The sequence below is a fragment of the Chlamydotis macqueenii genome, chromosome 8 (assembly GCF_036417535.1).
Source record: "Chlamydotis macqueenii isolate bChlMac1 chromosome 8, bChlMac1.mat, whole genome shotgun sequence".
In the NCBI taxonomy this organism is placed as follows: Eukaryota; Metazoa; Chordata; class Aves; order Otidiformes; family Otididae; genus Chlamydotis; species Chlamydotis macqueenii.
Window position 1 is genome coordinate 31,722,602 of NC_141563.1, and position 25,957 is coordinate 31,748,558.

The 25,957-nt window shown below is 41.7% G+C and overlaps 1 protein-coding gene across 1 annotated transcript in view; it reads right to left on the minus strand.

Moving 5' to 3' along the window:
* Window positions 1–975: 975 nt before the first annotated feature.
* The window catches only part of CC2D1B (coiled-coil and C2 domain containing 1B), a 35,066-nt gene continuing 10,084 nt past the window's right edge, over window positions 976–25,957 (minus strand). Inside the window, exons 6-24 of the mRNA XM_010124991.2 lie at window positions 24,257–24,527; window positions 23,653–23,777; window positions 23,438–23,513; window positions 22,196–22,306; window positions 21,728–21,858; window positions 21,369–21,441; window positions 18,960–19,072; window positions 17,946–18,138; window positions 15,492–15,664; window positions 14,706–14,831; window positions 14,115–14,173; window positions 13,734–13,850; window positions 13,170–13,243; window positions 12,498–12,556; window positions 10,612–10,663; window positions 9,100–9,199; window positions 5,240–5,330; window positions 4,367–4,497; window positions 976–3,014 (exon numbers count right to left, since the gene is read on the minus strand). Coding sequence (XP_010123293.2) covers window positions 4,378–4,497; window positions 5,240–5,330; window positions 9,100–9,199; window positions 10,612–10,663; window positions 12,498–12,556; window positions 13,170–13,243; window positions 13,734–13,850; window positions 14,115–14,173; window positions 14,706–14,831; window positions 15,492–15,664; window positions 17,946–18,138; window positions 18,960–19,072; window positions 21,369–21,441; window positions 21,728–21,858; window positions 22,196–22,306; window positions 23,438–23,513; window positions 23,653–23,777; window positions 24,257–24,527 — 2,064 coding nt within the window. The 3' untranslated portion in view covers window positions 976–3,014; window positions 4,367–4,377. The remainder of the gene's footprint in view (window positions 3,015–4,366; window positions 4,498–5,239; window positions 5,331–9,099; window positions 9,200–10,611; window positions 10,664–12,497; window positions 12,557–13,169; window positions 13,244–13,733; window positions 13,851–14,114; window positions 14,174–14,705; window positions 14,832–15,491; window positions 15,665–17,945; window positions 18,139–18,959; window positions 19,073–21,368; window positions 21,442–21,727; window positions 21,859–22,195; window positions 22,307–23,437; window positions 23,514–23,652; window positions 23,778–24,256; window positions 24,528–25,957) is intronic.

Below are 25,957 nucleotides of genomic sequence, written 5' to 3' on the forward strand. Positions count from 1 at the left end.
TACATGTGTATATGCGTCCAAAGGAGAAGGGCAGGCATCTCTCTGAAAGCGGCATTACGTAAACTGCAGTTGTGTGTGTGTAATAGGCTAGTTTCCTTTTTTTCCCCTCTATTTACTATAAAAACCTGTCACGGTGGCAGATTTCAATAATCTCCTAGAACACCTCTGCTATTCTGTACTTTGTTTACAAATCTCTATGAGGCAGAGGAAGTATTAGCCCTAAAGTGCAGTTATCTCTCATTCCTCTTCCCCAGTAGGTCCTGCTTTTTAAAAAAAGTTACACCCAGGGCAGCTTTAAGTCTCCTCCTTGCTGTATGCTGTAGTGTAACGCTAGTGTCACATACTACAAGACAGCTTGCACTTCACGTTAGCAGCACCATGTAAAAGCTTACCTGTGATAAAAGTCTAGAGTGGCTGTTTTTGCATGTTCTGCTGAAAAAAAAGGCTTTCTGGTCAGCTCTGAACACTTGCACTTGGCCCAGTGCTCTTGGTCTCACCCGAGAGGGCTTTAGTAAGGAAGCAGCTGCTCACCTCTGCCAGGACATTGGGAAGCTGGAACTGAGAACCAGGCAGAGGAAATGTGGTTCCACATTCTTATTGTCTCCACGGAAAGCTGCTAGCCAGTGGAAAGAGCTGAAAGCAGGAGAAGGGGTTGGGTTTGTTGAGCCACAGCCATGCAAAGCAGCTGTTTGAGTCCCTCCTCCTGTGAGGAGGTGAAAATTTCTCCTCCTGTCTATACAGACAATTAATTTGGGAAGAGAGGGGCTAGTTTATGGTGAACACTGTCTCAGGCTTTGCATCGTCCTAACTCACAGTCAGTTCTGGTGGATGCAGCGGGGAGTATTTTGGTTTTGCTCCATGTGAGTAACACACGTGTCCTCTCAACTATAAAGGGAAGCGCAAGGCCACTGTGAGACTGATGCTATTTTTAAAAACAAATATGCAGCATTAGCCGGGCAAAGGAAAAGGTAACTGTACAGGTAGCAATGTATTTTATGTAAAGACAGCACAGTATACGTACAGAGTTCATTTGTGAATAAATGGCTATGGCTTTTTAAAGAAAAGCAAAGTCGGACAAAGCCAATATTGCAAATTACAGCTGTCACCACCCAACACTTGGAGAAGGCAGGCCAGAGAACTGGGGCCCAACTCCAGAAATAAAAGCTGGCCAGCAAGAGGTAGCCCACCCCTGCACTTAGAAGCGTGAGTGTTACATCAAAGCATAAGTACCTCTGGCTTTTGGGAAAAGGTGGCTGGCTTCATGCGGCTTACTTACTGCTTCACGATGGACAAACCTTAAGCTGTTCCGCAGTCACTACCCTCCCTCGGTATCTGTGCAGCAGAGCAGGACAAGGTTACTTTCAGCCTCCCCTCTGCACGCTGTTTTTGCACACTTTGGGACACAGTGCAGCACTACATGGTGTAGGCAAGATTCAGTGTCTGGGAGAGCATTCCACAAACTAAGTGAAAAAAATCTTCCTCTTAGAGCCTGCACTCAAGCTTTGCCACAGCAGCGGCTTTCCAATTACCTTACTTGCATTGTTATGCTTAATAATGCAGTAAAAGAGGTGAAAAAAAATCTTTATCTTCTCTTCCTTCGCCCCCGAAGTCTTTTAGGTTTGGATTACGTTTGTGCAAAACACTATCAACTGGTGACTGACATGTTTGCTTCAACCATAGCCTTTTAAATGACCTTAATTACCGTATTGTTAAGAAATGAGTACTTGTTTTAGACAAAAAATTGTACTTTAAAAATTCAGTTAGTTAACACTGCAAAAAACTGCATATTATATTTTTATTTTCAACATGTAGTTTTGTATATTAAATTTATTGAAATTAAAAACTAAATACTGTTTTGTCTTCATCTGCTCAGGAAGACAGAGGCAGCACTGCCTTACTCGCCTCGACTCTTTTCTGTCCACAGACTTGCCCTGCCTGCACAGCTGGGGCGGGAGCACTCCGACGGCCCCATGCAGGCACAAGCCTCTCCTTTGAGATCAGTCATTTCTGTTAGCTCACAGAGATTTGAAAACACAAACAGATTTGGTACCATTTCTTGTATGCTGCTGATCAAAAGCATTCCTCAAAATAGCCATCATCCAGTTTTCTACATGACAAAGAGTGGCTGTTTTCCCCATCACCTGGAAGAACTGTAAAAGCCTATTTCTGTAAAAATACAAGGAGCATTTGGGAAGCAGCAGGGTCTAGCATACTTCTTTCCCTGTCCTTTTTTAAATTAAAAGAAAAAAAAAAAAACAACAGAGAAAGGATGAAGGCACAGTAAGCGGGCTGCACTGAACAAGCAGTGTAGCAAGCGTGGCAGACAATTGGTAGCCAGAACAAAAATGTCGATCTGTAAACACCTGCTGCTAAGAAGTCTGGCATTCTTTTCTTCGGAAAGGCAACGTCCCATTGAACTGCACGTTGCAATGGCATGCACAGAGGAGGGACACACCGCTGCTAGATTGCTGCCCGAGTGCTCCCTCCTCTATTTTAGGGAACAAAAAAAAAAAAAAAAAAAAAAAACCCAACCAAAAACAACAACAGAAAAAAAAACAACTGACGCCAAACAGGACTTGCTAAGAGAGAACAGAAAAAGCAGCAGCAGACTGTTCACTGTACCACGCTGGCTGCTCGTACACTTGAAAAAATGAATTCTCATAAAGGTCTTACCTGTGACTTGACTGAAAAGTTTTTGCACTGCCTCAGGGAATTTGTAAGCGGCTAAACTTTTCACACACCACTATGCATAGTTAATGGCACATTCATCCCGGTGCTACGTTAGTAGTCCCACGTTAAGGCAATTCTGTCTATTTTGTGTAACCAGGAACAACCCCCTGCAGCAGCAGATTTCCAGAGCCTTACGTTTGCCTTGAAGTTATTAATTAGCACTATGGCTGTTATCAAAATAGACATTAGGTTCAGTAGTGCATTCATTTAACATCTTTGGTGCTTGCAGCTAGCAGCATCTTTCTACGTATGTTCATCCCACGTGTTTTGACATTCCAATGGATCTGGGGGGAAAAAAAAAACCAAAACAAAAACCAACCAAGTTACTTGATGCAGTACTTAACAGATGTTCACAATTCAAGGTCACATTATATGTAAAATGCTGACATGAGTTTTCTGGATGGTCAACTAGAAAAATCAATGGAGCCAAAATATTAAGCTCTAGTGATTGAAAATGCTTCGGTGTCCGGTCACAGCACAAGGCCAAGTTGCTACTGCGCAGATGGCCATCAAACGTGTCCCTCAGCCTGCCCGAAGCTCACGGGCAGCTCCCTCACCTCCTTGGCTGCGAGGAAGAAATCACTGGACAAGCGGTTCCTTTGGTGCTACACGTTCAGATGGGACGGCAGAAAATATGCACGCGCACCGGAGGGAGAACTGACTGTCCCTGGCGAGTCAGAGCCCTCTCCCCGGTGTTAGGAACGTAAGCTGTAGGAGAAGCGAGGACCTGAGTTTCAGTGATTGTGTCAGTGATTGTGTCCAACTAATCCGAATTTCTTTGGAACATCAGACACATACATACATAAAAGTGGGCTGAATTAGAGATTCCACAGGCAGATGGACTTCTGGTGCTTATCCTTCAGTAACTTTATGTAGAAAATAACTTTTTAAAAAAAGGCACCAGAATTTTTTGTATTTATTTGCTTTTGGTTTTTTTTAAGAAGGGAGAATTTGTGATACCTGAAAAGCAGAGTATGAGAAAGGAAGACAAGCTCCAAACCCAAGAGGTTTCCGTAGAGGCTGGCAAGAGGAGGACTTATTTTCATCCTTCTAACACACAGCCACTTCGGCAGCACGCTGCTCCTCTTCTGTACTCAATACGAGCACAGTGGGCACCAGGCACAGTTCTTCAAGCAGAGAACTGTTTAGCTGTACGGATTCTCCCTGCCCAGAACTCTCAAGTACCCAGAAGAAAGCCCATCTCCAATCGCTTCCCTTTCAGATGAAGTCAAGACTTTGATGGGACAAGTGAATGCCCTTCTCTGGTAGGGGAGGAAGGGTTCTTGCTAACTCTGAAAGGTTTTGGCTAACAGTAAAAATGGACATAAAGCACCCTCTCTCCTAGAAAGGACTCATCAATCTTTCTAAATATTATTCGAAATAAAGGTGATGCTAGAAGGTCTCCCTGTATTTCAAGTGACTGTGAGATAGCAGCTTTGATACACAAGCCAATCAGAGATTCCGTAACCTCATTTCTGAAATTATGTCAACTCACCACTACAAATATAAAGACGAATGGTACCAAAGCCAGAGCTTTGTAATTAGGTCAATGTCAACCAAAGACAGTATTCAAGCAGAGTTTATCTGTAGCCCTCTCAAGTTCCGGCCAGACCATCTTTAGATGCAGCATTCGTACCTCAGACAGAATTAATGCTCGAGGACCAGCCAATTTTCTGTAACTGTTTGAAGATCTTGACCACTGAGAGGCTCCCTGAGTCTCACTTTTACTTCCAGTTTCCCTCCAGTGGGCTTTCTGCCATCAAAAATCTGAAAGAACCACAAAAAAAAAAAAAAAAAAAAGAGAGCAGTTAGTGCACAGACTTTGATAATGTGAAACTACAGGGCCTCAGGCGACCACTGACTTGATTTCCCCATGACTAAAAGATGACAGGTCACCTGCAGGTGACTGCAATGATGGGAGGCGTCACAGCCACCTGCTTCCCTGGATTCAGCAGAGCAGCTTCCCCGCAGAAGCCACGCCAGGCGGCTGTACCAACAGCTGCACTGCCTCTGCCTGCCGCACACCAAGCCCCTCGAGTCGAAAGGGGCTCCACCAGCAGCTCAGAGGACAACACTGAGGGCAGTGGTGTCCTGTGTGTGTCCGTGATGCAGCTCAGGGGATTTTTTTTTTAAGGTTCCACGTAGTGATTGCCTACTGGATTTTATGGCAGCTCTCTATCCTCAGTCAGTCTTCACTCCACCCTTTGATCTGTTAGCTACCAACACAAACATTTTGGGGAATCACCTGAATTTCTGCTCCTGACAAAAAAAAACCAAAAACAAAACCAAAAAACTATCTTAATACAGAAAATTTGCAGAAGAGAGTCTCCAAGAAGTTTCCAGTACCAGAATGGTCACAGCTAAGACAAGATTCAAGAGACGATAAAACACAAGAACGGCCCAAAACTGTCACGTGTATACGGACACATTTCTGCAACGTGGATATTCATTTTCCCTTTGTGTCCAAATTCTACATACTAGGAGAACACACCTCACCCAGAAAACGTACCTCGATAATCTCTCTAACTTCACATTCCGATTCCAGCTTTTCCAGTTTCAAGTGTGCTGTCCCCACGTGCTTGTCACTTCTGAAAAACGACCTGTTTCAAAGAAATCTTCCTCAATTGAGTGGGTACGGTTTTCCAGAACATTAAAGAGAAAGTAGCTAAGAGGTCATCACTGCTTCCAGGAGGGCCAGTCAAGCCATGCTACTGGAACCCTACAAACCAGGGTGCAAGGGGCAAACCCTTAGTCAACTAGATAACAAGGACAAGACACAGAAGTACTCATTTTTTAATTATTCTCTTGCAACCAAATTAAAGATGAGGACAGTAGTGAAGAAAAAGTCAACTAAACTAGCACTTGGAACGGCAGCAGCTTTTGTCCCTGCAGAGGGCAACAGGACAGAGCAATCTTCTGCGACAGGCTGTTTAACAGAACAGGCTGAACAACTTCCCAAGGAAGTTGCATCTCTCATCCAAACAAACATTCCACAGGCACACGCTGGCTTTGGCAAATTACTTATTAGGAAAAAGTCACATGAATCACTGTGTTTCATTTTGATAAATCAAAACACTCAGTTTCAACAGGAACAGTTCATTTCGGCTATTGTTTTGATTCACCTTCATCCCGGCAGCGTTAACAGCCAAGAACTATCATTTCAGAATTTCTAGTCTGCTGAAATTAAACACAGAGCACTTTTATCCTGCAAGGAAAACAATCATCTCTGCTGCAGTCACTTCTCTTCAACAGTTTTATCAGCAAGAGATCCATCTCTACCGTAACACAGACAGGAGGTGCGATCCTTATCCAGACCAACTCCTCCAAAAAGCAACAGCTAGGACTAGAACGCACCAATTCCACAGAAGCGTTCAACTCAAAGCACTGGATTTCTTTGCCTGCCTCCAAGCATTCCCCTGAGTCAGTCTCCAAAAGGTCTGATAAACAACTAAAATCTACAGATTCTGGAGGCAGGGAAGCCAACCAGCCATGCCTGTCATGTTTTAGACAGGAAATCTGCCAAGAATTCAGAAGCTTCCTTTTTTATGCTATTATTTATTTACTTATTCCTATTTATGCTATTTTATTCATTTAGGAAAAAAATGAGCAAACAAACCAACCAATAAACAAACAAAAAACCCAACTGCAAAACATCCACCCTTCTTCCTGTTACTGTTAAAGAGATATTAAAATACCATCAGGCAAGACTTGACACACACAATGAAAACTCTGAAGATTATTGTATTGATTCCTCATCCGTCACCTGTGGCGAGAGCAACCCGTACGTTAATGCACAGACCTGATGCTGCCGTCAGTGCCTACATTTCCAGGTGAACAGCTGTGAACCTGGTTGTGTAAAATCTCTTGACTGGAGAAGGAGTAAGGCTGTTTCCTCACATCCATCACCTCAATGAGTGCTTCATTCGTGTATTCTCCAAATAGCTCACAACAACCACAGTATGAAAATCCTGTCATCCAGACTTTAACCTCACTTTCTGGCCTGTGTGTTCAGAAATAGCGCCAGGTGGCTCGTACAGTGCCCAAGTCTCTACAGACTGGGAGAAGAATGGTCTGGTACCATGAGCCCAGGCTGCAGCAAGCTCACAGCAGGGAGCTCAGACACTTCCAGATGGGATACACAGTGCAGGGCCACCACTCTGAACACACTGGAACGCGCAGCAAGTCACTGTTAGGAAGTACGTCTCTTCCAAAAGCCTGTTGCTGAAGGACTTGAAAGACTCCAGCTCCGTTGTTCAGACTGCCTCTTATTTGTCAGTTTGTCCACCTCAACACAAATTGCTGTAGTAAAGACAAACAACGTTCCGAGTACCCAAGGGCTGACAGCGCTGCCTCCAAATACAACGCCTGTGAACTCTGTTGACAGAAAGCCCTCCAGAGATGAGATTGTATTCTCCATCCATGAGCCTACAGTAGACTCACAAAAATCACTCGGAGAAGTTCAGAATTTATTAGCCTGCATGCTAGAATGCTTTCTTTACTTCACAAGCACCTTAAAATGAGGAAGAATTACATAATTGTACTGCAGTATTTTGGATACTTTGTTCACAAACTTAAAAAGAGAATCAGCAATTCTTCTAGCTGGATTTTTAAAAGCATTTTCCCAAAAAACAATAAAGACTGGTTCATCCCTGATCAGTTCTAGGGTGTTTGCAATGAAGAATGTGAACTTGCTCTGGGCCATGGCTTCAGAAACAGCTCTGGGGAAATCTCCTTTTATCTTCAGAAGCTTTTAGGAGAGGTTTAAGGAGAGACTTTTCCTTTGGAAAAATACATCGCTGGGTTTTTACTCGAAAGTGTTTTTTTAAACTGAAGTTTAATATCTATGACCTGAAACAAGTCTCCTTTGCTCACTGAGAGAAAATAATTCTTGGGAGATGGTCAAAGAGCTATCAGAGACCCCCAAACTACATAATCTACAAGCATTTCGGAAAGTATTATTCATTTATAGTCTTGAAGAAAGACCAGGAGCAGACAGTCTTTAGAAATGTGCCTGGGTCACTTAATCCTCTCCTTTCTCCTGAGAAGATGGCTGTGGGAAGGTGATCAGTGGGCGTTTCTTCTTTTTCTCCTTCCCTGTTGCTATTTGTCCAGGGGAACTGCCACCCCTCCACCCCAATCCAGAAACAAGCATATATTTAACTTGTTAGATTCCTGTTCTAAGAGCAAAAAAATAATCTCAGAAGAGAGACAACTCGCACAGATTTTTTTTTGCTAATCTTGAAAAAGACTTTGAAGGACAATCTGGAGCTGGCATACAACTCATGAATCACTGGAGAGTGTTTCCCAATGGGTGAACTTAAGCTTGAGCTCAGACCTTAAAAACAAGCACAGTTCCAGCTGGTAAGAGAACAGGATATGCCCCATATGCGCAATGGTATGCAGAATATATAGGGAAAAACATTTTAAACAATATAAACACTTAACAGTTCCATGCAAGAGAGGCAGGATCTCTAATGATGAAATCTTGAACAGAGCAGTGAGCAGTCAAGATTGACAGAGAAAGAGTAGAAAATCAGTTTTTGATAAATGGGATGCAAATAGAAGATCTGGAGTAAAAACAATGGGACTTTGGCTTGCAAATTAACACATCAACTTGAAAACCAACTTGCAGAACCTATGGATCATTTCTGCATGTCCCAGTAATGGAAACAAACAACTGCACAAAGAGCCACCGAGACAAAACCAGGTTATCTAACATCCCATCCAAGTCACGGATCACAACCAGCTCAGGGAGTGGGAATACAGGCCACTCTGCATTGAATAAATCAGTAATGAGCCCAGATGTAGGACGATTTCCCTGAACGTTACCCATTGTTAACATCCAGCTCATCATCCTCATCTCTGAGACGAGAGGAGCCTGTCAAGGTCGTCTAACAGTTTACCAGCAGCGTTCAGTAAATCTGTAAGCTCGGCAGAATGAAGAGCAGTATAAAAACATAACAGTGCTGCTGCCATCACCTGTCATCTGCTTCATGTTTTGCTGCCACTTGTACTTCATTATTCTACAAAGTTACCCCATGTAACATTTACATCTTCTAGTCCTGATGAGTACAACCAAATCAAAACAGTTTGGAGCTGAATCATTACCTTCTCAGTCTCATCGATTCCTCTTCGTGCACTAACCCTCAGCGGATCTGCCAGTTACAAATAACCTCACTGAACTCTGCCTTTCTGTCACCCCCGCAGGGGAAGATACAGAGCTCAGGCACAGTCTGAAAGGAATTCTCAGACATGAGAACTAGAAGACTCTTTATTGAGAGCTTAAAGATTGTGCTTCATAAATTTCAGCTACAACACTCTTCAACTCTTACCAGAAAAGCAATGAGGGGGGGCAAACAGGGGACTTACCCTTTATGAAATACTTCAAATTTAATTCCTTTGGACCGAATTGCTCGCCGGAAACCTCTGTGATTTCGGTTGATGTTCAACTTAAACAACTGGTTATATTCTACAATTAAGAGACAGAAAAAAGAAAGCTGTTAAAGTCAAACTATGTGCCGTGCTCCATTACACGCACATACTCAGACCTCTGTTTATCTCAGTTTGGCCCATTTGTGAAAGAGCCTTCACATCCACATGAACCTCCTTCTCGGGAGGTTACTTCAGTCATTAACAAGCTTGCGTCCCTGTGCAACAGTTCCTCTGTCATCCTCGCTTTACAGGGACAGAAACCAAACCGCAGAAAAAAACAAATCATGAGGAGGTGACAAAGGTTACTGGAGACAAAACTGGAGAATCTAGGTCTTTCAGCAATTAAACAGAGTATCTGTGGCTAAGAAAAAGGTACAACATAATAAGGAAAAAACATCGGAAGGCTGGGATGACTGGAAAGGGGTGTTTTGATAATGCAGTTAATACTGTTTTAACAGCAGCTTCATTAATGAGCCTGACGAGAACTATGCCACAGGACACCTTTTTATCAGACAGTCTCACAACATTGTTCAAAGACTCATCTGCTGTGCTACCCAGGAACACTCATCTCTGCTTGTCAGCCTGAGAACCCAAAACATTACAGCTAAGTGACCGCGCAGCAAGCGCAGATCAAGATGTTGGAAGACTTGGAACACAGCTCTCAGTATCTGAGCTTCACGACTTCTACTCTTAACAGAAAATACATATAAACTCAAAAGAGATAGATATATAAATGTATCTCTTTTGAGATAAATTCACAACTAGAATTGGGATACTGAATTCTAAGTTGGTTTGATACTAGATGGCTGCTTACTGTAAGAACTGAAAAAAAAAAAAAGGTAGCAATAAACCAAACTCAGTGCAGCAAGATGATTAATTCTAAAATGAAGGAGTCTAATACCAGCATTCAATGGCTAAGTAAAAAGGGGTATTTTTCAAAAGGTAAGAAGAAAGTATTTTACTTGGTTTTCAGATACACTGTCTTAAATATATATATATATATATTTCTGCAATGATGCTTTGTCAGGTTTAGAAATGTTAGCTGATTAGCAAAAATCATGACAGAACTGGCAATCTCACAGGACACAAAATCTGACTGAAAGATCTGATCCATGGAGATACTAAAATTAATAATTTAACTTATTTAATAAAGATAATGTATTTATCTGGCCCATCTCCCAGCAGGGTTGACAGCAACAGCTGGAGCATGACTGGTAACTCGATGATTTCACTAATTCATAACACAATAACCACCACCAATGTTGGGATGAGGGTGAAGAAATTGCCAACACAGCTGGGCTTCACCTTCCACAAGCCCTTTCAAAAGAAAGTAGGAAAAAAAAAAGGTGGTGGGAAGCCCTGTGGCCTGATTCACAGTACGAGTCTCTACTTTCCAGTGATCCCTAAGGTGCCATGTTTTTTCCCCTATGTCCCAGAAAAAGTACTAACCTGGAGAATTGTTATTGTTAATTACAGGTGTTTTACTCTTTTGAGGTTGCTCCTATTAAGAGAGACACATGTTACACAAAACCATCAGATACTGTTTCAAAATACAGAGTAGTAACCATTTTTATTACCAGCTCTTTTTTATATCTATACGAGAAACACGAGGTTTAGGGGGTTATCTGAAAGATAAGAGTCACGGTACGTTCCAGACTAAAATATTTGGATTTCATTACAGTAACAAGTATAATACTATATAAAGAATAAGCCAAAACATTACATTAACTGTAAGAGCCACAGATAAGCTACATGGTCACACTCAATTCAATCCAATCATCGTAAAGTTACTGACTGCAGCTGTCAAACTACAGGACAAACTGCGCACGTTCCATGACACATTAATTCTGTTCCTTCTGCATTAGCTGGAATAATAAGCTACACAAGGAATTCATCACAAATCATTCAGGGAATTGCCCTACTATTATTTTGCCTGACAATCAATCTGCCACCAAAATGAATTAACTTTTAACCTAAAGCAGAGTACAAACTAAATCTCCCGGGACTGAACAAGGACAACGTGACCCAATTACTGCAGCTACTTTGCAAAACTCATTTCAGCTCTGGAGGAGAAAGGTGGTGTATTTGATTCTTGGCTAAGCAGCAGAGGTATGGCTTTATTTAAAAGCAAAGAAAAATAGATTAAAAACAACTATGCTGATTTTTACTTATTTCCCAGAAAACTACTCATACAGACCAAGTCTGTTTTCAGCCACCCCAGTGGGAGGGACTCCTCCCTCAGGACCTCATGTAACTCCAATCTGAACACAAACCTGATCTGACTATCACCAATTTCCCACATGTAAATGAATTTATTTTAGTGGAATTGCTGCAAAACTTACTAGGAGGTAAAAACCTAGGCTCTGCACTCTCACAGCTCTAAGTATTAGTCCTGTAAGTGCAAATATTGTTTTTGCCCTACAGAGAAAGCAGCAGAAGCCCCAGCATTTCTACTGACAGTAAGACTACGCAGCCTCCTCAGAAGCCCTCCTAGCTCAATGGTTGCAGTATTTCTCAGAGCAGAAGCTGCTTTTAAAGGTGAGGGGAACAGAATGACACTGGGGAGTTTCAAGGAAAGAAGCAATATATATGTATACGTATTTTTTATATACATACACATATATGTGCACATATATACATGCACATACACATCAGTATTAACTAGTAAGGTCAAGAAACGTGTGTGGCTTAAGTCCTTCTCCAGATATGCACAAATATATTTGCTAATTAAATCACCAGGAGTCGTGTGCATTCATTTGACGACAAAGACATCAAACCTTTTCAATCCATTTCTATAATTATAAGAGATGTCCAAAAGCAACACCTTTAAAAGCTCATTTTCTTAAAGGAATGGGACTTAGAGGGAGATCACATCTAAGGTGGCCCCTCTCCCATTGTGTTTGGTTGGTGTTACCAGTGCGTTTGCACCCCTGAAATAAACAAACTTCTACAAGTTTTGCAAGCACTGGCAACACCCTAATGAGTGTCTTCAGGGTGAAAAGGTGGGCACGGTTTAGCACTGTGAATGCTGTGTAGCAGTGAGCTGGTGCTCAGGCAGTCAGAGAACATGCAAGCCTGAAGCGAACACCACACCGCTAAGTGTAAGGTGTGGAGAACATCATGAGAAAGGTGCAGCAAAGCTCACCTGCAGGCAACAGATTCAGTAGTTCTGTTTCTCAGAAAAAGTTTCTGATTTAAAAAGAAATTCAGGCAGTATGCCTAGGAGTGTTTTCTCTTTCTAGAAAAAAACCTACACTTCCTCCTTGAAGCCCTCACAAGCTAATACAGTGGCAAGGGTCACAGAATGCAGAACAGAAAAGCCAGGACACACTCACCGCGCTCGGGTACTGAAATTCAAACTTCACAAACGCATCCAAATCATTTGGTGATACACCTGAATGAGACAACAAACAGCTAGTATCGATATTTTCATTGCACCTGTAACATTGAGCCGGATTTTCAAGAGCACCTAACTGATTTGCAGTAGGACTCATGACCTGTCTCTTGACAACTGAAACACCCATCCATCAAACCAAAACCCTTAGAAAGCTGGCATCCAATGGAAAAAAATCTACTTTTCTTAATGCTGCTGCTAGTCCTGAGACAGTCCTAACACTGGCAGGAGTAACTCCTGTCTGCTGAAGGGGCAATACACATTAAGGTGGTGCAGAGTTAAACCAGGCACTCATAACAAAATCGGAGATAAACGTGAAACAAACTACAACCCAGTTATGAGTAAACCCAGGACAATTCAAAGTTCTTCCCTCTGTCCAGATGGAACACAGATTTTCTTTATTCTTCTGGAGGGTTTGTTTGTTTGTTTTAAATACTGTTTAAAGGCTTTTTTTTGAGGGCTTGAGCCTGAAACATGGTTATTTTGTTTTAATGAGTGCTAGCTACAAAAGTCTTGACTCCTGAAGTGATGTCCAAGGTAGAAAAATCTGATTCCCCACTACTGTCCTTACCTACTCAGAAGAAAAAGCCCACATGCCCTTTCGAGTACGTACCTGGTGGAGCTGGTAGGTTTATCCCCCTGACAATAAAAAGGTGCATTTCTGTGCTGTTGAGCTCGGAAAATATCCTGTGAAAAAACAGAGACAAAAAAAGCATATTCATCCCAGTAGGCCACCATCACCTGATCCACTGTCAGACCAAGATGCCACTGGTATTTGTCAGACATTTTCCAGTAGTGCACTCCTACATAAATCATCTCAATGAATTACAAAAGAGTGAGGAAAGAGTGCAAAGAGAGATAAAAACATCTCTGAGGTATAGTGAAAATGCCATGAACAAAGCCCAAAGGTAACAGGATTGAGGGAGAAATACAGAGGAAGGAAGAGTGGCTGAAGTAGCAGAATATAAAAGACAAAGCTGGAAATATTTTGAAAAGGAAAGAACCCAGAAGAGAACAACTTCTTTGGACTTAAGGTGTTGAGTGTCCTTTCAGGAATGCTGAGCCTAACCCTAGGTGCCACCAGAGTTTGCTGAAGCCCATAATTCCCCAAACAAGAGCTAGAAACAAAAACCCCCTAATTCCAGCCTGCCTGAGAAATCCCTTTGTTTTTCCACACCTTATCATTTTAAAGGTTCTTTCCTCAAAGTGATGGCTTGGCGGATCCATTCCCTGTGCTCGCGCAAGCTGTAGGATGTCCATGTCCTTTTTACAACCTTGTGCCAGTTTCTCAAACCTATAGAAATTGCAAACAAACAACAGAAAAGCTACACACACACTAGAACATCAACCAGAGGATTCTGTCAGATACAAGCCACAGAGCAAGGCTCAGAGCAGAGGTCTGAGAGCATCTCAGAGATGCAAGCCCCACAACTACTGATCTTTTTACATAATGAGAAGTTTACCAACCTGAACCCCCATCATCTTTAGGGGGGTCAGACAGACTCAAGCCTGAAATGACCACACTGTGGGATGCTTAACAGTGGGCAGCGAGTCTTACCGAGTCGTTTCTGCTACATTTCCCAGATGCATGAATTGCTTGGAATACTGCAAACACCTCTGTCAACAGAAACAAAAGCAAACAAATACAGATGCACTCAGTGGTCCCTACACACAGATTCATGACTGGTAGAGAGTTTTGAGGTTGACGACAACCTAATTCAGAAAAGCCAAGAGTTTTCCCAAGTCACCCCAAAACACCCACCCTCCCAGTCCTTTAAGACCAAAGCTGAGCACAGGATTTGTTTGCGCTATTCTGCCCTGTTACTTTTTAATCACTTAATTTCTAGATACCAGGTTCACCCCAGGGCTAGTCTTAAATCACTTGAGTACTATTTTAAAACTTGAGTGCTCATACTTAATAGTGGTAATTTGATAGTTCCAAACCTCCAAGAACACCCTCTGACTTCAACTAATAGAGAATCCAACTCTGAAAATTTTCCACTTCAGGACACAAACAATCAAAAGTACTTCAAAAGAAAAACAACAGACTCCACAGAAACAATGATGGGATTATAATATTAATAAAACCCAGATAAATGTAAAAAAAAAACAACCTGCGAAACATTTCTAAAAAAGATAAAACAGTCACCTCATGTTGGTCCTTCAGCAATTTTATGAGTTGTGCATATACTTCATCTGCTTTCTGAGACAGTCTGACATCTTCATGGTGTATGAAGATAAAATCACCCTCATCATCGGTAGGAGGTGATGGCAGCTGCAACACAAGAACACATTTCAGAGCCCTTACAGGAAAAAAATGAAGTAGACAAAAAGCATTCAGAATATATGGGAAGGTCAGTGAAGGGTGAGGAGTTGTTTTTTTTTTTTCTCAAGGTAACTTCAACCCAACCACTACTTACAACACTGCCTGACGACTGCTTAAGTCATAAAACCCCGCAAAATGTCTCACAGGCCTAGTTCTCTGATTTTTTCAGGTCAGGAGAGCTATTACACTGCCAATTGGTTTCCCCATCTACCCAAATACCAAGAGAAACCAGGGCACCACTGCATCACGTGCACCTGATCCTGATCGCAAAATGGAGTTAGGACACAGCTAAGATGTTCTCACACCCTAACCCCACAGAACACTTCCAAGCTGTGTGGTTTAGGTGTGCCATTGCATATCAGGGAGCAAATGGTTCATGGAAACTGAATTTTCTCAAAATCTGGCATATTTGAGGAGAGCAGAAGAAATAAAACGAAACAAAACCAAAAATATAGGGGAATTTCAGGGCTCAGTATCCACATTTGCCACTTCAGCAAACTAAGTTAAAATTTGTGTCAAGAAATAGTTATTAAATCATTGACTGTTTGAAATAAGCACTTAAATGTCCAAGAATACAAAATAAAGCAGAACAGTAACAGTCCTACTAACCTTGGAAATATCAACAGGTTTGCCACATTTTGCTTGCTCGATCTTTAGGTCAAAGCCCTTAGCTGTTCTGAGATACATCTTAGCCTGTTCAAGGTTATTTTCCTTCTTTGCTTTGACGGCTGCCTTCATGTATTGCTTCTTTCTGTTCTCCAGAAATTCCAGCTGTTCCCTGGCTGAAAAACAGTTGTGTAAAAACCCTCCCTCATCTGACATTGCCATGCCCCTGAAACAGAGGCATCGTGTCCAGTTTATAGCCAGAAAAAAAAAAGGTCAGTAAAAGTACAGATATCAAATAAGGTCATTTCCTTACTGCACTTAATTGTTTCTTGGCTGGTTTCAATTTCAAGTATCAGAAGAAGAAACAAACTTCCTTCTATCGTGACATCCTTCATCAAAAACCCTCACAGGAGGTCACAAGTGTCACAGTAGTAATTATAGCCCCTTACTTGCAGGCAGCAAACACGATTCCAGTAGAGCTGATCAGTTCAAAGCAGAAGCTGAATTCAAAACATTCAGCTTGACATACTAACTTCTAAAAGACAGCTAATATTATGAGCATCTCCAGTACTTATTTCTTTCCTCTCCCCTGATCTGTCAGGAAAAAAAACCAGATGACCCAATGTGTGCAGGCACACTGAGATATATCCATCTCTGCTTATCTGTAATTCCTTGCCATTTAGTTTCTTATTAATTCTTGGGTCTCCTCTTTCCTTCCGAAAACAGTAAGGACAACCACACAAATCATAAAAGATTGCTTTACGTTGTAACAGGTCAGTGCATCTTGTCCCTTCTTATACCTCATTTACAAAATGGTACCATGTGAGCTGACGACAGCCGTTTCCAAAGATACTCATACTGTATTCACCACAGCACTCTACTCCTGATTACACAAGCTAAACAGCACTTGCAAGAGCTGCCTCTCTCAGCAAATAAATATACCAATGACTCTCATACCACGTCCACTGCTGTCAGATGACGATCAACTTATTCCCATTGTTGCAAAAGAGCCTGCTGTCCTGCTGCTGTAAGCAATTTGCCCAATCAGCCAAAACCAAACTAATTAGACAAGGTAGCTAGCCCAGATTCCACCGAGACAAAACCCACAACGTGCTCTGTGAGGCTGAGGTACAGAACACAGGTATTTTCTAAGAAAATCTGTGGAGAATGGACTGAGCAAAGCCATTAATCCAACTGACTGTGGCTCCTTGACCTTCCTTGCCTTAAGTGCAACTGCTCCACTCCAGTCCCACACCTCCCTAAGCCCTGTGCACTCCAACAAGAAAAAAAAAAGACAGTTTTATACAGATTATTTATCAGCTATGGGCAGCTGTAAGCTGCACTTCGTAACTCTGGGGGGATGAAGGTTGCATTTGGATCACAGAATGTTCTTTGGCTAGTGAAATACAGCTTTACAATAGTGAAGTACTGACATTTTGTTGTGAAAAATCAAGAAGCTACCCAGGTTCTTGTTGCACCTATTGGTCTTATTTTAAAAAACTCAAAATAGCCAGAAGAGATTACTGTAACATCAGAGACCAGGTATTACTAGTTCCTTCCCATTACAACTCTAGGGCAATTCACTTAAGAGATTATATATCAGCTAAAATTTTTTTTAAAAAAACAAACAATTTCCTGAGGATCCATAGATTTTTCAAAGCCAAAATGGACAAGTACTATGTTTTAGTGGTCTTTATAAAACAAGTAATGGAATTTTCTAGAGAGAAGAGTTGTGAGCTAACCGCAGTGGCACTGTGAAATGCCTTTGCACTCTGCAAAAGAACTCACATCAGCCAACCATGCTTTGTCCCGAGGGAACCACCCAGGGCAGAGCGGAAGGAGGAGGGTGGGATTACAGTCAAGGCATGACAACAGAATCAGTGCGAGCCTGAACACTGCTGGTGTCTGCCCAAATCATACTGTGAGATGGTGGCTGCCCCTTGCTATCTGTCCAGTTAATCTTGTCCAGACAACTGTTTAGTGGCCTTAGCAACAGGAGGACTAGGGATTGATGAACTGCTGCCTATATGTCAGTTTGAGATCCTGGCCCTGGGATGAAGCACTGGGCAGAAACCACTGTTTGATGTAGGAAGTTGCATTATATCAACAAATAATTCACACTGGCAAGCCATCCACTTTAACGGGAGTATATGTAGAGTTCAGCTGCAAGCAGAGTTAAACATTATGAATCGATACACTCGTTACACCAAAATTAATTAAAAACCCAATCGCCCTTATAATTACACGTGCTGCCTCTGTGAAATAAAGTTGCACGGCTGGTCTGGGTCTGTCCACCAGTAGACACATATATTGAGACTCCTGTCAGAGGAAATCTGCGCCACACATTCACAGGCTCGTATCGAAAATCTAATGAAAAGACTTTACCAAGGTATTAAACAAAACTAGTGCAAATGACTAGCACACAGATCTCTGGGAATTATGATCCCTTCACCTTACCAGCTGGAGGAAGATGATCCATTGACTCTGCCTTGTCCAGAGCGGAGGGCGATGCAGCCCGTTTCCCATGCTCGGGAGAGCTCTCCTCCCCAGCCACAGCAGACGGCACTGTAATTGGCTTAACAACTTGAGTCGGCTTTCCAGGCAGCTGAGCAGGCTTCTTGGCTACTGGAGCCAGTGTCAGAGGTTCACTCTAGTATAACAAAAAGAATTTCATATTAAATGCATAAAATCTATTCCAGATGCTGAGGGCAGTATCTCAAGCATCAAGAACCATGATTATCACTATATCAGCCTTCTGGTATCGCTTTTGAGGGGAGCATAACATTCCAGACAACAAATCTTAACTTCTGGGGGTTTACAAGTTACGCCACGCCAGTAGGTAGTTGACCTATGCAAGCATCAAACCTCCGCTACAGAAGGGACAAAAGGAATGTTCAGCAAGGCAGTAATTAAAAAAAAAAAAAAAAAAAAAAAAAAAAAAAGAAAGCAGACGAATGCAGAAAAACCATGATCCAGGAACTCCTTCCATTAAAAGCTACCGCAGTTGAAAGCGCAATCAGCAACCAAATCCAGAGAGATAAAGAAATCAAACCAAAGTCTAAAGGCTGGTGTTGCATGACAAAAAGCAGCAACTGTTGAAGGTCCTGGGAAAACACAAAACATAGGCACTGCTGAGATGCAAGATGAATGTACAGGTTTACGTACTTTAGAACAATGTAAAGAGGTGGCCAGGATCTGAAGTATTTGCTTTGAAAATAAAATTCACATACAAGACAACTACGAGACTCAGACTCTGTAGGTACGGACTGTAATAACATCTCACCTCTGTCTGTCTCTCTCCTACACTGCAATGCAAACTGAAATTACTACTGAGATCCTTTACTCTTCAAACTTCTGGAAAACGTGTTTCATCTCAGCACCCTTGCTTGACTGGAAATTCAATGCCCTCATTTCTCCACACCACAAGAGACAACATTTTAACTTTTACACATCTTACTAGGAAATACTAACCTCCTCCTCTTCATCATTCTCCTCCATGTTTGCCAGCTTGCTGGCACTTTCCAGAACAGCAGCTATCGTGCTGTCACCATCTGTTGCTGCAACACCAGGAAGAGGAGGAAATCCTGAGGAGGAAAGGAATACAAAAGTAAAGAGCTGCATGTTCTGTCTTCCATATTTCTTCTTTTCTATAAAGCTACTGATATACCCGCACCTACTATCCAATATATTTCAGAATTCAGTGTAACTAGACTGGGGCCAAGGCCACAACACCTTGCTAGATAAAGTCTGAGTGATGGGCTTAAGATCAGATCTCTCACAGATATCCAGGCTTAAAGGGATGATGCTAAAACGATGCAATAACAGAGCAGTTTTCTAAGTTGAGCAGCCAGCCACAACCTCAAGACTTTGGTAACAGAGATGGCCTCAGAACCAGAAAAAAAATTAGTCTCTCTCCTTTGCATAACAGGACAGCGGATTGTACAAAAAGTTGCTGGCTCTTTTTTTCACCTCTTACTGCTGCCTCACCTTAGTTGGTTCAGAGTCCAACACAAAATCAGTGCTACCCAGGGAATAATGAACAGTACATCACTGGCATCTGGGTAACACACTGAGCCTCTGCTGAAAATCCACTGCAATGCAGAGGTTGCAAAGTAAGGCAGAATCACAGTAGTTAAATGTGAAGTATATGAAGAACAACACTTTTCATTATTTTATTATCCTTTTAAGAATGAGGGGAAGGCTTGATGATGGAATAGAAACTCTCACTTTCCCACTATCAGTCCAGTATCAGCATCAAACAACAGAGACCCAGACCCACTGTTATAAAATGTCTGTTAATAAGATTTATCTCACTAGTAAGTAGCAGGTATTTTTGCTGCCAATCTCATTAGAAGCACCAAGAAATGACGACTAAACTGCTTCTAAACCTAGAGATGGCTGTTACAGGGACAGAACAAGTTCGAGGCACACAGGCAGGCAGAACATAGAATCCTATGCTGCTGCCCGCATGTGACGTTTGATCCATTACGCAGCAGCATTTCTGTCTCCAAGGACGTCAAGGCTGGTACTTATCATCATCCAGGTGCAATGAAATGCACTGCCAATCCATTTTAATGTCATTGCTAGTTTCAGTGACTGCCTGATGGTTGTCTTCAATGCAAATCATATGGCCTCTAAATGAAGGCTGAAAAACATGCAGCTAACGTGAGAGGATAACTGACGAGTTACCCATATTTTGAGAGATGCAAATACGGAGTACACCACTCTTACAGAAACTGATATTTACCAAGAAATTGATCACGTTCTAGAACAAGGGATGCTAAACGGCTTTTCAGGGACAGCTTCAAAGCAAGGAACCTTCAAAGCAAATCAAAAGTACATGACCTGACAGAGCTAGCACTGCCTACTTTACTACTAATACAGTGCTTGCCATTGCCACATTTGATAGTGACAAAAAAGCCACAAGGTCCCCGCCCCTTTTCTAACTTAAAAAAATCTAGGCACCACTTTGCAGTGCTAATTGTATATTTTCAAAAGAACATATCAGGCACAAGATAAAAGGAACGATGCTTCCTAGGGTAGAAAAAGTATAATGAAAACCAGAGGTGGAGCATTCATAGATTACTTTGCCCAAACTTTTTCAGCCACTATACTATACGTTCTGAAGCAGATAAAAAGGACACAGAGTGTCTCAAGAAGCAGGTTCAGTTTCTGCCTCTGTCACTGTCTTAGTGTGACCATGGACATGATTCACTTTGTCTCTGTAGACTACTTTTACTAGCCATGAGAGCAGAGCTGCAATACTGATCTGACTTGTCAGGTGTTGCAAGAAGATGTTTAATTAAATACAGAGTTCTGAGGCTCCTGCTGGGAATAAACAGAATGGGAAACTTTGTAAATGTTTTCAGTTTCAAAATCTCCTTCCAGTAAACTAAGAAGCCAACATGTCCCAAGTTTACTCTTTCCTCTATGAGGGATGGCACAGAGCACGCACCAGTAACATTTCCAGCACCTGCCCATGGTTAAGTTGTTTATCCAAACAGGATCAGTTTCAAGTTCTGATAATAGAGTAATAATAGAATAACAGAATGGTTTGGGTTGGAAGGAACCTTTAAGGGTCATCTACTCCAACCTCCCTACAAGGAACAGGGACATCTCCAACAAGATCAGGTTGCTCAGAGCCCCATCCAACCGATGTCATCAAACAGGCAGTCAGTAGTCAGGAGTATTCACCAGTGGGAAAATTTAGGAGCATATTAATAAGCAGTTTCACAATACCATCAAACAGCAAGGCCAGCCTACTCACTAAGAAAAAAGAGGAGCTGTTCCACAAGATGAGGAGGCAATACCCGGACACCTCCTTCAGAGCCCAGTAAATATACAAAAGTTGGTATTAGGACATTTTATATTCACACTTACCAGGAGGAACAGGTAGCTCAGAAAAATTCACTTTTCTTCCTGCTTTATGGGCTCTTATGGCATCTTGGTATTGCTGTAATCAAAGGCACTCAGTAAGACATAAAACGGAGTTGACTACAAATTAGCAATCATCTGTATTTAGCCAGCATAAATACTGCAGAATACACAGTGTTTTGCAATAATATGTGCATTGTCTCTATTTCTTCCTTCCTCCAAATGCTTTACAGCTTCCCTACTGGAGCTCTTTTCAAACACAAGGACAACACACAAATTATTTCAGCCTTGCAAAAGTCTTCAGCAAGAGAACTAATTCAAATGGCTTTGCTGGATGCAAGTAGCTTACTACACTTTCGTTTTACCTTGGCTATCCTCTCGTGCATTCTGCCTTTCCGATCATCCCCACTTGCTTTAGCCTGCGCTGCTGCCGACTTGTACTTCTCCAGCCTTTGCTGCAGCGCTTCCAGCACTGTTTTTGGCTGCTGCAGGGAAGCTTGAAAGACGACAGACAATGAAACGCCATATGATTCAGATTTCAAAACATACGAGCTACTTTTTTCCTCCCCTTCCTTACCTTCTGCAGAGACAAAAACATAATTGACATCATTGTAAGTCTTATTATGAATACAATTATTCTAAAGAAAGTTTATTAACTTCTACATCCATTACTGATCCAGAACAAAAGTACAGATGGGATCAGCAGCAAACAATATTCAGGAACATTAGGTAGGTTTACTCAGTCCTGCTGCAGTTCAGTGGGACGGGGCAGACCTTAGCGCCTTCCAGCTGTGCTCTTCTTATGGCTTGCTAGAGAAATCCAGAAGTCCTACCTGAAGCTTCTTGGGAGTGAGGTTCAGTTGTTGCGTGATCCTGGGAACTTCCCACTGGAGCGGGTACCTTTTGCTTGGATGCATCTTGTATGTTTGCCAGGCTTTCAAGATCTGCAAAGTAAGGAAGTTTCACAGTGTGTTCCAGAGATAGCAAGTCAACCCTTGTTACTCAGAAAACCATTAATTTGATCACATCATCTGCCTGAAAGCTTTTTGACTTCAGAACAGTATCTGTGTGGCTAGCTAAGTCTAAGGTCCCCATTATTGAGAGAAAATACTTTATAATAGAAAATCTCAACTGGTGATTTAATTTAGGTTAGTGCTGCTTGAAGGGAAAAAAAAAAAAAAGTAAAACCAGTTCAAGTATTCTAAGAATTCTCTCCCCAAAATATAACTTGGTATCTCAGCAGATGGAAAGAGTGAACAAGATTGCTAATTGACTAAAATATCCTAGTAACACAGGATGTGTTGAAAACCGGAAATAAATAATACTATCTATTCAGACACCCAAGTTTACGGCATTGTGTAACACTGGTTATTTCAGGAAACTACAAAAATATCTGTTGCAAAAATCTTGCACTTTTAAAAGCAAGATTATACCATGGGTGAAGTTTCTCTCTAATGCCATTTGGTGATCAGCTTATAACTTAAAGACTCATAAAACTAATGATTTATTGAAATGAAATAATCTGTCATTTAGTTTCTTAGAATAAAAAAAAACCTACTAAAGTTGTTTAAAAATACTAACCAAATATTAATTGTTGATGATGATACTAGATTTATTTTCAAAAACCCCTCTCTTACAAGGATCAAAGTATCCTTAAAACAGGGAATTTGCTTTAAGATTTAGACTTTACAGCACTGCAATCTGTTTGTTAATCTCTTAATATGAACATTATGAACTTCAGTTGAGACACAGAACATCATCAAATGTTACAGTAAACTTTAAGAATGTGCCATTATCCTTCTTTTCCTTCCACTTCACATACTGGCTGCTATTATCTGAAGTTACAAAACCAGGAATATTAGACATCACTACCAACTTGAACTTGTAATTCACAGTGAGTAACTTCAATATAAATAACGACACCTTTTCTTTTCTGGTCTTGATTAGAATTTGAATATGCAGTAAGTCTCAGACCTAAGCGATCTTCAATTCTTACAGCTTTGCAACGAAATTCAGAATCATTCTGCTACAGCATAGAGAGACTTTTAAAAGAGCTTTTGTAACATGAGCCTTACCCTGAGGAGATGGAGGCATATTCTGGAGGTCTATCGGCTGCCCACTATCCAAAGCTTCCAAGACCACATTAAATTTCTAGTCCATAAAAAACAAAACAGAAGATTTATTCTATTATGTCCAAGACTTGCTAGGTGCCACAATGACTATTTGACACTCAGTGCATGTGGGTACAGCACAGGGTATGTTTAGCATTCAGGATTTCTTGTGTGCATACCTTGCCTGCCTTCATGTATTCCTTTGCTTTCTCCAGGTCCCCTTGCTGCTTGGCTTTTAGAGCTGCTAATTTATACTCCTTCTGCCTCATAAGTAGTATTGCTCGTGTGCTGTTGTTCTGGAGATCTGTGAGAATGAAACAATGCTGAGACGTACACAGAGCGTGCAAGACATATATCCTATGTCCATCTATTCAAACCTGCATTAGTCCTCTCCTGCTTTGAATCACACAGCCATCTTATGAAAGTCCATTTTCCTCCTACCAGACATAACAATCCCACTTTTCCCAAATTAGAGAAGAAAGAAAAAAAAAAAAAAAAAAAATTAAACTCTTCAAAGCTTGGAATTCCACGTCACAATACTGAAGGAGAAACTGAGGCACAGGAAAAGTTCAGTGAAAGACACTGATACAGTGCATGTAAGAGCTCTAGAACAATAACTGATTTCACTGCCAGAAATTCAGCATCCCACTTACGACTCTATCTGAAACATTCAGCAGGGAAGTTGAATAGGCATAGGCAGTGCTTTGCTACATAATACAAATATCAAGAAAGAGGCAGCATTAAAACAGTGCTGCAAGTGCCTGTCCTCTCAGATCATGGTACCTGTTCCCATGGTAGGACCAGAAGCAGCATGACCCTGTAGAGACTCTGATTCCAGATGCTGCACTGGCTCATGAGAGGTCTTCTGCTCATCATCTGCAGCAGACTCAGCTTTATTCTCTGGCAGGACACTGACCAAATCTCCCGAATTCTCTAGCTCCACTCCTGTGGCCTGAGGTAAGTGAGAACTCTTTCCTGTTGCAACAGGAGGTGGCACTTCTTCCTCATTGATTTTTTTGCCTTTCTTCACTGCAGCCAGCATTGTTTCCAGTGTCTGGCAGAGATGGAACAGCAAAGTCAATAAGCATTTTCATCAAACATATTACTAGCATAAAATCATTAAACCACAAATTCATTCCCTTATTTGTGATGGGATCTATTACGCACACCACTACAGATTGCTGCACTTTAGCTCCCTGTTTTTCCGCAAGGTCAACTTCAGCGCTAGCAAAAGGTGTCCAATTATCAGAGCAACACAATGCAAAGGACTTGTTACCCAAACTGTGTAACTGCAAGTACCCCAACACCTAGAATTATTGGATAGCTGCCGTGGTCCACTCTGCTTTGTCACAGAAAGTCACCAAGGAAGTAACTTATACCAACTGTAGACACATTTCATGTCTTTAAAACAAAATAAAATGCACTACTCTGAAATGTTATTGCCTGTGTGGATTCAGGGAAGGAAGGAGTCTGCAAGGAAGGAGTCTATTTAATGCAATGAGAAAAGCCATTAAATACTAACAAAGGAAATGGAGCTTCAGCTGGTGACCTATGGCAAGAAGCTCTCACCATCTCTAACATGGGTTAACTGCTGCTCTTTTTTTTTTTTTTTTAAATCCTTCCTCCACCACAAATATTATCTTCCTCAGTATTTTTTTCTCTAATTTAAGGTTCAGACAAAAGACCACCATACACTTTAAGCCAAAACAAAAATGAACTTCTTTCATCTCCCACAGAAACTCAAATGAAAACACAGAAAGACAACAGCAACAACAACAAAATCTCATCAGTGCCAGAATCATGCTATTTTTGGTCAGCCACGACATTGTTTGACCCATTAAGCAACAGCGGTACAGATACTTTGGTCTGACTGCATGTGAGATTGGGGTTCAGACCAGTACAGCAACCCACACACAGCTTGCTCTTCTCCACGTGTGGCATGACAGATTGGCTGGAAATGGAATTAAACGCCAAGATTAAAGTTCACAGTTCCAAGAACTACGCACAAGAGAACTCTATACCATTTGCTGGCATGTCATTTTGCTAATTAAGGAACTGTGAGCTGTGAAGTGAGATCTAATCTATTATCCTCAGCTACACTGCTTAGGCATGAGGAAACTCTCTACCTTGAAAAATAAAGGAAGTGTCAAACAGCACATTAAGCTTCGTTATTGGATGAAATCAGCTGGTTCGCCTCTCTTGCTCTCTGAAAGGTCAACTGGTTTCATGTACATTCCTTTCAGAGCTAGCAGGCAGTGGACACATACAGACCTCTCCTTTCTTGTGTATTTCCTCCCCTGGGTTTGGCCTCAGTTGTTCCCTTTGTACCCTAAGACACCTGGTAGCTAGTGAGACATTACACTCTTCACTCAGTGGACAGCGCTGAGCTATAAAGCTTTGCTCGACAAGACAGAGCTGGCTGCTGTCTGAGGTGATGCAGGAGACCAGATGAAAGCACGCAGGGACATAAAGGCACCCTGCACA